Here is a 17,527-nt window from a genome sequence, read left to right on the forward strand (position 1 = left end):
TATCACGTACAGCTGATCGGGGCTGTATCGTCCAATCAGCTGTGCTGCTGACTCCGTCGTACGATGTTCTCGCGTGTACTGCTCACGGCGGCTTGTTTTCATCATTTCCCAGCTCAGCCGTCCACAGCATCTCGATGTTTCAATCGGTGGGCGAGGAGAGAAGGTGCGCATGTAGAAAATGGGCCGCGCATTTCTCCTGTGGGCTTTTATATCCACCGATTTGACAGCATCCCTCTGCTGGTGATGCTCGACGCAGATGTTGCCGCGAGGAGCGGGTTTGGCGGAGGAGCGCGGTGCCTTGCATCGCCTTGTTTGTGCATTTCTGCGCAGTTATCTGTCCTCTTCGTCTTCTGATCAAACGGCGTCACATGCAGCTGAAAAGCTCTTTAACGCATCAGATAAAATGTCTCTGGGTGAATGCAGCAGCCCACAGGATTTGGACCAACACCAGAGGCCAGCATGCTCGGACCAGAGGACGTTTCTTCTATAACGAGCGCGAATCAAACTTACTAGATTTTGGCACTTAGCATCAATTTAAGGTAAGCTGAGACATCTACTTCAAAGAAAAATAAATAAGTGATATAGCTTTATCCTGGTGCTGATTGGATGTTTATGCTCTCTCCCGTGATTTCTTTGATCATCAATACAGTATTTATAGCTCCTGCATGACCTCAATACACTGTCTCTGTTTCTGTGTTTCTGAAGAGAGCAGTGTTTGCAGTGTGAGAAAGTAACGTTGAGCGTATGGAGTTTTGCAGTATGGTTACAATGTGAAGTTGGAGAAGTGCAGGTGCTGATGAAAAAAACCTCTAATTTCCCCCCCTCTGTCTCCCTGAAGACTCAGCCATGGGGGATGAGAGCAGCCTGTCCCGGCAGATAGAGAGTGTGGAGAGGAGCATGGTCTTCCTCAGACAGGAACACCTCACTTTACTCCATGGCCTCCATCTGGAGATCCTCTCCTTGCAGAAACGATGCTCAGGTGAGGTGCTGCAGCTGTCGTTGATGTGATAGTGCATGTATGTGTTAGAAGAAATTTGATGGGACCGCCAAGTTCCCACATTCAGGAGTTGCTACTTATTCAACTGCAACTTTTCATTTAGAGGCAAGGGCATTTAGATATGGTGCTATAAAAAAGACATTTCAAGGTACTGAATTAGCTTAGCTGATCAAGCAGGAGCCCATTTACAGAGCTCGAGTCCTCAACGCACTGGTTGTGGGATCCATTCCTGATCCCAGTGCTATTTGGTACCAGTCTTCCCCCTCCTTCTCCCCATTTCTCCTATCTCTCTTCAGCAGTCATATCAAAATAAAGGCACGAAGCCCCCAAAAATCATATTTTGAATAGACAATTCCATGATTTTTACAAGGTTTTTCTTCTCTATACAAACCATCAAATCTGCACTTAGTTATGCTTTAATTCAAGTAAAACCTCAAATAAAGAGAAGCTAATTTTAAATATTTCGCATCTATTAAATGAACAGCTTTAATAATATTTGGTCATCAAGAGAAATTGGCTGCTGCTGTTGAGCCCCTGTGCTTATTTACATTTTGAAGTGCAGTTATTTTATTTTGGAGGCTAAACAGGCCTCATTGTTCTTCTTTGTGTGCATGCATGCAGCATCAATCAATGCCAGACAATGACTACATGGTGATGTCATGCTACAGTTCCTGTAGACTGCATCATTTCCTGTTTTGAAACTAATGGAAATTATTCCATTTAACCAAGGCAGCAAGTGCATGTTAACACACACACAGACACACATGTGCATTATACTGTGAAAATTTCCTTTTTTTAATTGATCTCCTTGAAGCCTAAGCCCAACACTCACATCCACACAGTAACATAAGACAGAATCTTTTCCTGGTGTATCTAGCCTTTTAGAGGGCAAACAATTTTTAAATTGAAGCGCACACACAGTGTGTGCTTAAAGATCCATACACACATATCCATCATGGTTAATCCATAGGTTCTTTGGCTTTAGTAATCCATATGAGAGGGATTGTAGATAACAAATACAGGAGGGAGAGAAGGGGGGAGGGGTTTATTTGTGTGTGGGTGTCTGTGTGTGTGTGTGTGTGTGGGTGTGTTTGAGAGGGAGAGATGGGGTGAGCTGGCTCAGAGCCAGTGTGACCAGTTGTGTAGAAAAAGACTGCCCAACCCATCACTTATAGCTCTGCTGCTCCCACATCTGCTCAGTGAAGCTGCGTGTGGTGGTTACTGTGTGTTTTAGAGTCCAAATGCAATATACTGTATATCTACAATAGTCATTATATTAAGTTTATCATCCTCTCCTTCTTTTTCCATGGTGGTTCCCTCTCTGAACACAAAGGGCAGCCCAACTGATGCCATGACTGATAATTAATAGTTATGAATCTGCATAGAGTCAATTTTTTAAATATATTTGACAGAAAACCAAGAATATTTGAAGCCTAATCTTCAGAAATATAATAGTTTTGCATCCAGAGAGTTTCCCTGCATTTTCTCAGTGTCAAACCAACTTCCTTAGAGCTCATCAGCATGAATTTATATATTTCTGCAGCAGCTGGAGACATGAAGGTACTCTTCAGCTTGTATTGTACTCTAACACAGTTCATTTATATATTCTTCAGATGTCTGCAGAACCACTGCTTTGCTAGGATTTGTTGCTTTGTTCCTTTACGGCCCAGCATTAGCTCGAGCAGCTGAACAGAACGTTTATTTACAATTTTTTGCATATTCCAGCATACCACCATAAGAGATCCTGGCAAAGAAATTATAATATTAAATAAATGTTAATATGAATGATTACTTTGATATTCATGTGCATTCTAAAAATATTGAATGTCATGCGAAAGTCCACTTTTCCCCCAGGATTTACTTCAAAAAGTTAAACTTCCATAAATTGTCGATCCATCTCATACAAAGTCAGATGTTACAAAACCTTTTTTGTTTTAATGTTGATGATTATGGCTTACTGCTCACAAAAATCAAAACACACTATCTCAAAATACTATGATATTGTGGAGAAGTCCAATTTGCAAAGGTTTACTGAGCCTTCATTCTTTCACTCTGGTTAAGTACACACAACTGCAACCATGGAAAAGACTGCTGACTTGACTTTAGTTCAGATGACAGTCATTAACCCCCTCCACAAGGAGGGTAAGCCACAGAAGGTCACTGCTGCGAGGGCATGCTTTTCTCAGAGGCTGTATCAAAGCACACTCATGGAAAGTTGACTGGAAGGTAAAAAGTGTGGTAAGAAAAGGAGCACAAACAACAGGGATGAGCTCAGCCTTCAGAGGATCATCACACAAAGCAGATTCAAGAACTTAGGGGAGCTTCACAAGGAGTGGACTGATTCTGGAGTCAGTGGATCAAGAGCCACCAAACAGAGACGGGTCAAGGAAATGGGTACAAGTGTTGTGTTTCTACTGTCGAGCCAATCCTGAACCAAAGACAATGTCATCAGCTTTTCACCTGATTTAAGGAGAAAAAGAACTGGACTGTTGCTCTGTGGTCCAAAGTCCTGTTTTCAAATGAATCTTCATTTTACATTTCATTTGGAAACCAAGGTCCTAGAGCCTGGAAGAAGACCAGAGAGGCACAGAATCCAGGGTGCTTGGAATCCAGTGTTTGCTGACCATGGTATTACTGTGCTTGATTGGCCAGCCAACTGGCCTGACCTGAACCCCATAGAAAATCTCTGGGGTATTGTCAAGAGGAAGATGAGAAACACCAGACTCAACAGTACAGATGAACTGAAGGCTGCCATCAAAGCAGCCTCTCCTTCATAATAATCCAGCAGTGCCACGGACTGATTGGCTCCAGGCCACGTTGCATAGATGCAGTAATTTTGGCAAAAGGAGCTCCAATCAATTACTGAGTGCATAAATGAGCATTAATTTCCACATTTTTTTTCAACATTTCTGTATCATTAATCCTTTTTTTATTGATTTTTTTGTGATGTCCTGATACTTTTAGATAGTGGATTTCTGATTTTTGTGAGCTTTTATGATCAAGATTTAAACATAAAACCTCCTTAAATATTTAACTTCGTAATTATGAATCTAGAATATATGGAAGTTTCCCTCCTTTAATTAAATCACAGGGAAAAAAAAAATTATAGCTGATTCATTTAATCCTTTAGTAGAAGAAAGCAATAGATGGAACATTTAGGTACTTTATCCTCAAATTTGTAAAGACTGGGCAACATAAATTCACTTTAACTGAAATAGGGTTTAAACCACTGTGCAAGAGAGTCCGACGTATTTTCAGTTAGTCTGTAAATACACTGAGGTTGACTTTTTGAATGCAGAACTACGATTCAGTTTCACTGAGACTGAAGTTTAAGTGAATGTCATGCACAGCCACAACAAAATAATATCTGTTTTGGGCTAAACCTTGACTTGAATACATTCAAAAACCTGTAAGACCATGAAGATGATCAGTAAAGTGGGAGGTTCAATGTGGGCATGTAATAGTTTGTCAGTTTATTAAATATATGTCGCTTTTGATTGGAGGGAAAGTCCACAGATGTGATGACTGTTTTCAGAGAACCCAATGCCATACAACAGTGTTGAATTCTAAGGTGAATAAAAGACTTAAGATGTGCGATCTCTCCTGTGTTTTGAGGGCTGATAGTATAATTGTATCATGCTAATTTTACAGGTTATCAGAAGTAGTTTTACTGAACTGGTACTCACGTACCTCCATACATACCAGCATGTCTGCTCTACTGAATGCTGTCAGAGATAAAGGAGCCTAATTCAGCCTTAGAGATGACTGAGTACAGAGTGCTCTCCTCATTGTGTGTTGGCTCTGACACCTGCTGAGTCAGTCCAAGTTGCCCTTTATATGTTCATAAAACTGGTGTCAGAGGGGTTTTCTTAGTAAGTGTTGCTGAGCTTATATCATGGTGTATGTTGTAAATATAACATCAAAAGTGTGCTTCATAATCCGAAAGGATGAAAGAATAGTGTCACAGTATGAGAACTTTAAAAAGCATTGTATAGTGAATTAAAATCGGTATCTACTCTATGAAGAATGGATAGCAATATTGATAATATGCAGAATAATTTAAGTGTTTGCCTTACAGAGAAGAAATGTGATAAATTGAAGTCAGTGGTGCAGGTGGACACAGAAGGTTGTAGTTTGCACCAGCAGTGATCACTTCTTTTTTGTGCCATGAAGTCCCAGCAGCCTGGCAGAGTTATGAACTTGGGGAGTAGGTAGCTGAGGAGAGGGTGTCCTGGATCATGTGTGGGAGATTGAAGAGGTGATAACTTACCAGTGCAAGTTTGCATGCTGTTTAGAGCAGGAGCCCGAGATGTTTCTCTTTCAAGGTTTCTGGTGTCATGTTAGATCATGCCACTGTTATGATCAGTTATGTCTCTGCAGAGGGAATAGATTGCTGAAACTTGAAATAATGTAGACGTGTGTAATAATCTGCTTGATTCTAATGGTGAAGTCCAGTCATAGTTAGAGATCAAGTCATGAGCCTTTTCTGCTGTGTGGTTCAGAGGTCCTCAGATGATGGAGATCAAGAGCATGGAGCAGCAGTGTGAGACTGTTCTCATGGTTGGGGTGTAGTTTTTTTTGCTTGTTTCCCCTCTGTGTCTTTGTATTGCTGGCTCTTTTAGTCACATGGGTAAAAGGTAAAGATGCCCTGATTTATTCAGTTTTCAGGGCAGTACAATTGGTTGTCTCTTAAAACTGGAAAATAATCAAGCACTAGCTCTGTCAACATGAGAAGCATTACAGTAGCACAGGAAACAATGAAGTGATACCAGCTCACACTGCACCTTAGCATTTTTAAGTTAAACTGAATGAATGTCAGAGTAACAATAGGAACATTGTGAGTAATGACTATTAAGTTTCCACCTCTGCTTCATTTTAGCAAGAAAAAAAATCTGCAAAAGATAATTGTTCTCTAAGTCTTATGGTTGCTATCACAGAGGTTTACAGGAACAACAGGGAGTCTGGAGGTTGGCTGTGAGGCTCGCTGCTGATAGGCTCATGCAGTTTGCAGGTGTGAAAGGTGTGTGCTGCCTGCTCACTGGAAGGGTACAGCAAGGTTGAACTGAGAATATTGCTGTGCAAATTAGCACTTCTTTGTAGCGCTGCCCTCTCTGTGTTATTGTTCTCAACTCTGTTTCCACATCAGCATAAAGGGGCTTACACTGCCTGTCTCCTTGTAACCAGCAGCTAAATCAATTCAGTTTATGAAATGGGAGCTTTTCCTCTGATATGATGACTTTATTGTGTTTATAGAAATCAATTAAGTGTGTGTATGTGTGTCCTTGAGGAAATCTATTCCACAATCAAGGTTGAACATTGAAATAAAACCTTGAATTCTCTGTTCAGCGGTAAAAGATCAGTATGACCTACAAAGCATTTCTCATTGTGGATGTGGTTGCAATGTGCTGAGCACCTCATTTTCATTCTTTAACTGTTGTTTCAAGAAATAGTTCCTTGAGCTGACTCCCTGCAGTTAGATTAACTTCATTTAGGCTCTTGGCTATAGTTAATGAGGGTAATTAAGATAAAAGGAATACTCAAAGCGTACTAGATAGAAGCAAACGGTGGATCTGTTTTTCTCGACACCCCCCTCCGAAGCACCCCTACCCTTTCTTTACTGTCTTTCCTCCTCCCTTCTTCATGTTCTCTGTCTGTCTTCTTTCATGGCAGATGCATGGAGTTGGTGTGTTGTGCTGACTGCAGAAGGATGGAGAAAGGGTGTGACAGAGAGTGAGAGAAAGACAAAAAGAAAAGCTGGGATTAACACATCTGCTGTTTCACATAATATTTTTTGCATTATAAAATGAAAGTCCATTTTTTATTAAAAAGTTAAAGTAAAGTAAAGTAAAAACTAAAGGGTCTGCATCTTTTTATGCTACTTAATATTTGTATGTTTTGAGTAGAGAAATGTACACTTTAAAACTGTCATTACTCTCTGCATTTTCCTTGATAACCAAGCAAGTAGACTCATGATACATTTATGGATTAAATTGTCATTGCAATCGCAGACCGTCCAGTGAAACCGCAACCGCACATTGTTACCAAATCGTGCAGCACTAGTGGCCACTACACCCCATACCTACGGGCAATTTAGAGACACAGCTTATCTCAGCAAGCATGTCTTTTGCCAATAGGAGGAAACTGAGAGACCCTACACATACACAGGGAGAACATGTAAAAACCACACACTGATAAGCCGTGTGGCAGGGATTCTAGGAACCTTCTTGCTGTGAGGCATTAATCCCTGCAACACCATACAGCCCTTGTGTAATGTCTCAAACAAAACATTTCATTCTGCTGTCTTCAACAGGCATATGTATCACATATGGAGAATCTTTGCTGTGTAAAATGCAGATGTAAATTGTCTGACTGCATCCAAATGAGCTGTATAGGATATATTTGTTGGCACTGGTGGTCTAGTTTGCTATTGTAGCTCATAAAGACTTATTATTACTTATTACACTCAAACAACAAATTTCATGGGGCACCAGTAGTCCAGTGGTTGTGTCCATGCACCCTATGTACAGATAAGATAAGCTGAGATGTAAGACAAGATGTAAAGAGAAAAATGAGAAAAACTTTATTGTCCCACAGAGTGAGAAATTTGTCTTGGGCTCTTCCCCTAGCTGTGGCCATAAACAACAATCAACAACATACACATTACACATGAAAAACACTTTGACATAAGACATTGAGTATTGAGAAATAATTCCCTTAAAATCTAGAATTTAAAATCCATATTCTCAGAGCACCAGTACAAAAATGCAAAGAGAAATCACAGTCCAATCCATGCCTTTCTTATTTGCTGCTATTTAAGAACTGTATAGACACAGGGATTCATGAATTTTTAAACCTTTTCAGTCTACAACAGAGAACCCTGAACGTCTTACCTGAGGGCAGCAGTTCATACTCTGGAGATAAAACATGACATGGATCATTTACAATCTCAGTGGCCGGCCTGAGAGCAGCCTGCTCAAAATAGTACGCAGGGATGTGTGATTTTTACCTCCTTTTTTTTCCCATTCAGTATTAATCAGTCACATCAGTTTGGATTATAAGTGCACAGACAGGTTACCAAACCAGGCTGCTGTATCATACCGGATTAGACTTATTAAGACAGCCTGATAGAAAATAAACCTAAACTTATGGTTGACTCCATGAACCCTCAGACAATGTAGGAAATGTAACTGTTATTGTAATCTGCTACTGAAACTCTCTACATGTGTGTAGCAGGTTGGTGAATTATCAATGAAAACATCATGATTTTTAAAGGGGACATATTATGCAAAAATCACTTTTTCAGGTTTTTCTAACAAAAATATGTGCTCCTGGCCTGTCCACAATCCCCTCAAGTACCAGAAAAATCCATTCCCTTCCACCCTCTCTTTCTCCAGCTCTCAAGAAATGTGTGCTGAAACAAGCCGTTCTCAGATTTTACCCTCATGATGTCACATGGGGAGTAAGCACCTGCCCCCAGGTTTAGTTGGCCCTCTCCGCTTGGAGGAAAGTTCCACCCTCATCTCCTGATCTTCCTCTCCCAGCTGCCAGCTGAGATGCTGGATAGCCCAGTGCGTTACTCTGGTGACTTTGATCAGGGAGATTGATGAATTGAATCCCAGTCAGGTCCTTAACTTTGGATAAAAGTGGCTGTAACATCAGGAATTCCACATCCATTTCCTGAAAGGGGTGGGTCAGGGGTAGAGTCAGACATTTCGTTAACATTTAGAGCCACCGACACAGAAACGGCTCATTCTGAGAAAGGCTGGAAAAGAGGGGTTTTTAGACATGCAAAAATCCAATACTGGAGCTTTTTTTTCAGCAACAAACTTCACATGTATGTTTTGGGGACCTCTGAGAATAATATAAACTTGTCTTTAAAGGGTAAAATGTGTCCCATTAATATGAGGAGACCTGTGCAATGATGTGGTTGTGGATGGATACTGGTTTGTAATCTCAGGCCCCCTCTTGGGTCAAACACTATCTCCTCCGTTTTACTGCCATTTAAAACAAGATGGGTTTTTTTCACACCAGTTCAAAAATGATGTAATTTCTGGGAGGTAGTCAGATGAACTTAAAACACTGAGGCAGCAGCACAAGGTAGTCTGGGTTGCAACAGATCAGCGCCACTGTAACAGAAGCTGTTGTCCTCAGTGTGGGCAGCCCAGGCTTGGATTCGGCTCGAATGCCTTTCCCACTCTCTCACTCGATCCACTATCCACTGTCCTATCTGTCTATTGAAGGCATAAAAGCCCAAAAATATGTTGCCAGGAAAAAAAAAACTCTGCAAGTAATAGGACACCTCACAGGACAGTCCACAGAAAAGCCCATTAAACATTTGCTGCTAACAAACATACAATTAATGTTATCAAAATGTAATCACTTAATTTTTTGTACCATGTGCTCTAAAATGATGCCATCTGTTATTTTAATGAATAATAATATCAAAAGAACTAAAGCTTTAAGAAAAGCACAAATTAAGCATATAGTGTAAGTTCAGGCAGGTCATGAAGTCAAGCACTACCATTATAATTACAACCCTCCTCCAACCCAGCTCCTCCTCTATTCTGCTTCTAACTCAATCAGTGTCATTCTGTTGTCATTGTTGCCTGCTCTGCTCTGGGTTTATTGCTGCTTCTCTCCCTGCCTCAGGCTTTCCTTGTAGGCACAGGAAAGGCAGGAATGTTTGCTGTTCCTGCTTGTGATCCCAGAACAGCCACACCGCCACATATATATATATATAAAAAAAAGTTGGAAAAAAAAACAACAAGAAGTTACCCAATATTTGATGCCAAGGACTTTTATTATTCTTGCCTGATTGAAACAGGTAATAATGTAATAATATATTTGACTTTTATTGGGATTGTATGAAAGTTAAGATTACCCTACATTAGATTAGCTTGTAAAAAAAATGCAGCATGAGCCAGAAGCCCCTGGGAACAGGCATCAGATGAAGAAATGGATATGATACATGACTTTTAAACCAGTGTTTTGAGAATTCAAGGTTAAGAACAGTCTCTGATATGTGTTGGTAGTTTGCTTCATGAATGTGTGCCTCTAGGCAGAAACACTTGCTCACAAACATCCCTGAGTTTAAGTTTCTGCTGAGAGTTGAAATTCATCTGCTGTCAGGGCGCCTTGAATGATTGACAGGCCAGACAGCCTGACCCCCTACAACCCTGTCAGTGACTCTGAAGTATTTTTTTTTTTAATCAGGCTCAATCCACTGCTGTAAAAAAAAGACTACCATTCACCAGTTGGATTCATTATGCTCACAGAATTCATTTCCAAATCTCATGTCAGTCCATTCATTTCTGTACTGCACTGACATGAGATTTAATCCACCTGGTATCTAAAACTGCCTGTGTGCCAGATTTAATGTCATATGATATTTGGATTAACCAAATCACAGTTCACCATTTAGCTTTATTTCTGAAAAAGAAAATCAGACAACCATGTGGTGAACAAAAAATTTCCCAGATCAGACAGGCTGATCTGTACAGAGAGCCTAACGTCTGTCTGTTTAATGACACAATGAACAGCTGGATAGAAATAGAAAAGAACAGACGATACTTTTGTCAGTTTTTGCAAAGATTTGTCATTGTGTGAATATGTGCCATTTAAGGTAACGCATTAAGACAAGGAGGCACATTGAGGGCTATTCTAAGACACTTTCAACTCAACATATGCGTAATTAAAGTAAACTCAGTAGAGCTACATTAACTCTTGTGTTGTCTCAGGGTCAAAAATGATATTCCCCAGTCTTATTTAAATTTGTTTAACCAAGAGAACCTCATTAAGGCTTAAAATAGAACTGCAAGGGTGACTTGGCCAAGACAAGAAGCAGCACAAAAATCAGAGTCATTCAAACACATCTCTTGGGATTTTGTTTTGCATCTGTTATATTTCTTATCTAATTTTGTTGTTCATACCCAATTTGGTAGGGATTGATGGTAAAAAATTTTGAAAAAGACCAGTGTTCGCAGCCACATTCCTCATTGTACAGTAATAATAATAATAATATCTTGAATTTATAAAGCGCCTTTCAAGAAACCCAAGGACGCTTTACAGGAACACATAGACATGGACAAACTATGTGAGGGGTAGGATGAGTGTAAGGGCTGGTGTAGTGAAGACTGTAGGCTGTGGTGAACAGGTGGTGCTTGAGACGTTTTTTGAAAATGTCCAGAGATGGAGCGCTACGGATGTCAGTAAATAAATAATTGCTAAACAATGTCACCATTGTCAGCAAAAATTTGTCCTGAAGGTGTCTGTGACGATGGGAAGGTCTGTTTGCAACAGGAGATAAAACCCATCTACAACATGACTGAAGTAACAAAAACTACAGACTAAGGCAATCAAACGGAAGTCAACCTCTTTAAAACAAATGTTCTTGGAAATCACCTGGGAGAAAATGTGTGACAGGTTTTCCACGAAGAAATTCCCCTTTACAACACCATCAATGTGCTGAATTCTCAAGTGTGAACCTTTAAAAATGGCTGTAAAGTGTTTGATTATCTAACACAAATACAACATAAATGTTTTTTTTAGCTGATGAATTAATTCTGCTCATATTGCAACAAGCATTTCTCCCTTTTTTTCAGCCTCTATTTGTTTGCTGTGCAGTCCCTCTCAAAACAAATTGCACAGTGGGTAGTTTTTGTGAGTGAATATTGATTTCAGTGAGGAATTCTTCTATGGCTGATATATCTTATCAAGGTTACAGTGCAGTTTTTTTTCTTCTGAGTATGACAAATAATGTAGCAGGACATCGCTGGCCTAGCTGGGCTTTAGACTGGCAGCCTTTGATGTAAAGTTTCAGATTTAGCCTTATAAATTATGTATGCGCTCACTGAAAATGTGCTGCAAACTGCATTGAGCATCTGTTATGTTAACCAGCCGCAGCGGCAAACACAAAATGTCAGAACAGAGCTCTAATAAGATGTTAGAGCATCTATAAGATGAAATGTGATATCTCTCGCTCTGTGTAACGAATTGTTTTTTGTCTTTCTCTTGTGATTTTCAGAGCTGACAAATGAGCTGAAGGTGAAGCCTCCAGGCAGAAGCCAAATAGGTATGCTTAAAAGTCTCTTCAGTGCTCATAACCTCTTCTAAATACACGTTTTTAAAACCCTCGCCATTTCTATTAGGAATCAGAGCTCGATCTGAGCCTGCTTTATATGATCTTGCATTTTTGCTGTCTTACTTTTTTATAGGATATGCAAAGACAGACATGTCTGCTTGTTTTTAGCCTCAACCCCCAATCTGCTATCACTCTTTGCCTGCACCCTTCTGTCCTCACACCCAGCCAACCGCAGGAGAAAAATCCCTGTCAGCCACCTTCTCAACCATCCTTCCTGTCTCTCTTTATTTCCCTGTCCACAATGACAAGCGAGATACAGGCCAGATCATGAGTGCAAGCTGCCTCTGTGTTTCTCTTTATGTATATTTTAGCTTTTTTTACACTTTCCCTGCATGTATTCAGCAAAGCTGTGACATATTTAGCTCATAGCTGACATTAGCAGGACTGTTTGTAGCATCCAGATGCAGGGATAGGCACCATTTTGTCACAGCGAATCAGAAAGAAAATGTCAAAAGGCTGCATGAACATGAAGCAGAGTCAAGCTTGGCTGAGCCTCTCCCTATTTTCCCTAGGACAGGTTATCCCTCCCTCTGATCCATCAATACAGCAACAGCCCTTTGCTTCCCCTCACCACACCCACCCGGACAAATTGATCCATTCGCTTTTTCTTTTCCTGCTCTCGTTTTTCCCCGGGCTGTCCCAGAGGAGGTGTCCGCTTACAGACTTCACTGAGACGTGGAGCCTGGGAAAAGAGAGAGGAAGAGGTGGAAGGTAATGAGAGGTAGTGAGAAGAGCCGTTAAGGGAGCTGCAGATATAGAGGACAGGAATGGATGAATATGAAGATCATATTAGGTGGTATGGTCTATAGTTAGCATATGAGATAGGGCTGGGTGTGGTGACAGGCGACACAAATCCTGAGATGGATCAATCCTGAGATTATCCATCCTGGAAGACAGAGGGAGAGAGGCGAGCGGGGCAATTGAAGTGAAGGACAAAAAAAAATACAATGAGGGGATTCATATGGACGGATTATATGGCAGGAAATTGTGAGAAAAAAGGAAAGCTCTAAAATGTAGCTGCTTTGACCTCAAGCCAAAGGCTTTTATCAATCTATAAAGCACCTTTTTATTACATTTCAGCCGAATATGAATTCAAATCTTTAAAGTTTCACCTCCCTCCACCCTCTGGGATTCTCCTGCCCAGCTAACCTGACCTATTTCTGCCGGCTGATGCGACACCACCCGCCCTCTGAGGATGTAATCTCCTTCTCCTCTGGCAAGCTGCAGCTCAGTCAGCCCTGAGGTTGCAGCTCTGACTTTTTCTTCCACACCTACCGCTCCTCTGGGGAATATTACAGGAATGAAAGGTGTCTACAGAGGCAGAAAAAAAGGAACAATAAGCAGTAAGTGTGTTAAACCTGACCCTGACAGAGAGGTGCAAGTTCATTCAGAGGGGAAGTAACAGGGTTTTATCTACCAAAATAACAGCACTAGTGGATGTCATAGAATTAAACCAGTGGACTTTTAAGGAACAATTGCATGGACTTACTTCAGGTATAGTGTGCTATATATAGTAGGTACCGTTTTCCTCTAAATAGTAAGAAAAACTGGGCTGGCTTGTTTTCTCTCTTTTTTCATCTCACATTAGATCACATTCTTAGTTGTCAGGCAAAATGACAGATTTTTGGATTCAAGCTCTTAGTGCGAGTTGATATGTAATTTCTGGTAAGATAGCACAAGCAGGCTCCAACATCAGATCTGTCTCAGTAGCTATGAGTGAAATTGTTTTTGGAAAAATTAAACATCAAACAGGCGTGTGGAAAATTAAAGAGACTCAAACGCATAATCAAAAAGACTTGGTGCATTGCTACATTATAGCCTCAAAAGTTTGAATTAAAATAAGGTTGTATTACAATGTGAAAGAGAGTTAAAGAGGCTGAAGTTTGTTGCAGGGCTCTTGTGTTAAATCACTTTGATTTTAAAGGTGACAGTATGACCATGCAGGGGTTAGTGCTGATGCCACAGCAAGAAGGTTAACGACTCGCCGACCAGGTTGATCTTGATCAGACAAAAGCTTTTCGACCAATCAACCAACCGATCAACTGAATGGAGGCTGTCAGCCCTAGTAATCCATTGACCCACTGACTGCAAGGCTGAGCTCAACCAGACTTGGACTCGTGCATGGGGGCGATGGGTTTGCTGAGCAAGACAGTTTGACCTTCCCGGTATCTGAACAGAAGTCAGAGTCTTTTGGTCTTTGATCCTCCCAGTCTTCCTACACTCTTGTGAGGCCTGGCCGTTGACTGATGAAGGCACCAACTGGACTCCTTTGTGAGTCCAGTCAGTGTGGTGTGGTATCATTGGTTAGACTGTGTGTCTAATAATGATGTGCTTAGGAGAGCGGGATGGGAAGGGTCAGCTGCTTGATGTGGGAACAGGAACCCGGCGTGCTTTCCAGGGCCTGATCCAGCTTGCCTCATACTGGGTGCCCATGACCCAGTGGGCTACTCCAGTCGCCAAGAATGGTTATTTCTAATTATCGTTGTGAATTAATAAACTGTTTGTAGATACAGTAAATATCAGGGAGTGTATCTAAGGAATATTTTGGTGTTAGATGACAATGAAGAAATTTACTCCCCGAGGTGTGCTTGTTGACTATTAACACTAACATTTCTGTTTAATCTCTTTGCCAGAGCTACAGGAAGAAGAGGAGCTCCTGGAGGCCCAATACCGACAGATGGAAAACCGTCTGGCCGAGCGGGAGAGCACCTTAGGAGAGCTTCATAAGGAGCTGAGTCATAAGGGGGTTCTGGTGGGAGCCCTCAGAGCCAATCTCAAGGAAAAGGAGCGCCATTTCCTAGAGGAGCTTAAACGCCGCAGCCACTGCTCCACCATCCTCAACACAGAGCTGCAGAAACAAACAGAGGCAGCAGCGTACCTCTCCTTCCAGCTGCACGCTGCCAGGCAGAAACTACACCACCAGCGGATGCAGCAGAGGCAGGGACTCCTCAGCAGAGCCAACAGCCAGGGGTCCCAGTATGGTGCTGAGCAGAACTCCGTTTCCTCTCCACTGATGCCATCAGGAGCTTCCCCTTCCTCCCCTGTGGTCAAACCTAAGCGTAAGAGTGTGAGGGCATCTTCGAGAGTAGAGCGTGCCCGCGAGTGTGTGCCTATAGAGAAAGTGCTGGGCCCCGCAGAGCCCACGGCCATGCCTGACCCTGCGCTCTTCCTCCACCCACGAAGGCACAGGGCTCGCTCTCGGCACACTGCGGCACAGAGACAGCCTTCGCTTGGCCTGGAGAAGGAGGATGAGGAGGAAGGAGGAGGGGAGGGGCCAGTGGAGCCCCAGGAAGAAGCTGCAAAACTGGTTTCTTCAGCTGCAGCGCCCCCTGCTGCTGAAACCAAAGCAGATTAACAACAACTATGACCTGTGCTTGTGACTGCAGCTTGTATGATTATCTACTGTCAGACTGTTACTGCTGTTACCTTTGGTCCTGCACCTTGATTGAACTGAGACTGGTTTTAGCTTTTGAATTATATTACACTTATTGTGACACTTTTTTAAAACAAGGACTTTGATATATAGCGTACATTAATTGCAAAGCAAAACTAAGTAAATGTCACTTTAATTCAGTCTTAAAGTTGAATTAGGTATCTGTTTACACTGGTGTCACATGCTCATTTTCCTCTGGGGCCTTATTTCAAAGTAACCCCTTTCAGATGAACAGTGATGTGAGTAGCAGACATTTAGTCAGAGTCCTGATGTGTGGCCCAACCAACTGTGACCCCTCAAAGTCAACCATAAATCAACCATGTGACCAAATGTTTGTGTGTCCCCTGACTGAGACACAGCTGAAAATACCCAGAGTGCTGTGCACATCCGTGTTTGTCCTACATGTGAAAACATTTTTTTTTTTTTGGAAAGTAGTGGTTCTTATTATGTTTCAACAACAGCAGACAGGCATGGTATTTTTGTTAAATATTTCATCAGTTACAACAGCACATCACATATTTGCTTAAAATATCATTGCTTTAAGATTTTTTTTATGTCTGGTTATACATATAAGCCCTAAATCCACTAGTAGCAGCACTTTAGGGAACACCACTGCAAGGGAAAACTTTATTTGATACAAGGCCTGCTAATACAACCTTAGTTCCAAAAAAGCTGGGGCACTGTGTGAAATGTAAAAACCTAATGCAATGATTTACAAATCTCATAAACCTATATTTTATTCACAATAGAACATGTACAACACATCAGACGTTGAAAGTGAGACATTTTACCATTTCAAGAAAAACAACAGCTCATTTGAATTTGATGGCTTCAACACATCTCAAAAAAGTTGGGGCAGGGCAACAAGAAACTGGAAAAGTAAGTGTGACCAATGAAAAACAGCTGGAGGAGCATTTAGCAACTAATTAGATTAATTGTCAACAGGTCAGTAATATGACTGAATATAAAAGGGACATTTTAGAGAGGCAGAGTCTCTCAGAAGTAAAGATGGGCAGAAGTTAACTAATCTGTGTAAAAAAAACAGCATCTAAAAATTGTGGATTAATTTCAGAAAAATACTCCTCAGTGTAAAATAGTGAAGACATTAAATATCCCACCAAGTACATGATATCATCAAAAAATTCAGAGTATCTGGAGAAATCTGTGCACAAGGGACATGCAAATCACTGCATCGGTTTAGGAAAACCTCTAGAAATCCCTGTCTGTCAACACAGTTCGGCATGCCATCCACAAATACAAGTTAAAGCTGTATAATAACAAAGAAGAAGCCATATTAGAACACGATTCAGAAACTCATTTAAAATGGAATGAGGTGACATGGAAACTGTTCTGTGGTCAGATGAATCAGTTTTGTTTTTTTGTTTTTTTAAGATTTATTTTTGGGCCTTTTTTGGGCCTTCACTGGATAGAGGAGGACAGTGGATAGACTTGGAAACAGAGAAGAGAGTGGGGAGAGCCATGCTGTAAAGGGCCACAGGGCAGATTCAAACCCGGGCCACCTGCATACATGGTGCAAGCCTTAAACCGCTCTACCATCTGCGCGCCCAGATGAATCAAAATTTGAATTATTTTTTTAAACCACAGACACTGTGTCCTGTAGCATAAAGAGAGGAGGGACCATCCAGCTTTTTAGTAGTGCACAGTTCCAAAACCTGCATCTGTGATGGTATGGGGTCGCAACTGTGTCTATGGCGTGGGCAGCTTACACATCTGGAAAAGCACTATCAATGCTGAAAAGCACAGAGGTTTTAGAGCAACATAAGCTCCCATCCAGACATCTCTTTCAGGGAAGACCTTACACATTTCAGCAAGACGGTGCTAAATCACATATCACATTCATCACAACAGCATGGCTTCACCGCAGAAGAGTCCAGGTGCTGAACTGGTCTGCCTGTAGTCCAGGCATTAACCAATAGAAAACATTTGGACAAAATGC

The 17,527-nt window shown here is 41.3% G+C and overlaps 1 protein-coding gene across 1 annotated transcript; it reads left to right on the top strand.

Moving 5' to 3' along the window:
• Positions 1-124: 124 nt before the first annotated feature.
• Positions 125-16,325, top strand: si:dkey-54n8.4 (coiled-coil domain-containing protein 92). Its single transcript, XM_041810207.1, has 4 exons — positions 125-539; positions 839-979; positions 12,021-12,068; positions 14,771-16,325. The coding sequence occupies exons 2-4, from the start codon at positions 847-849 to the stop codon at positions 15,490-15,492; spliced, it is 903 nt and encodes a 300-aa protein (XP_041666141.1). The 5' UTR covers positions 125-539; positions 839-846; the 3' UTR covers positions 15,493-16,325.
• The last annotated feature ends 1,202 nt before the right edge of the window (positions 16,326-17,527 follow it).

This window comes from Cheilinus undulatus, linkage group 2, assembly GCF_018320785.1.
Source record: "Cheilinus undulatus linkage group 2, ASM1832078v1, whole genome shotgun sequence".
NCBI lineage: Eukaryota > Metazoa > Chordata > Actinopteri > Labriformes > Labridae > Cheilinus > Cheilinus undulatus.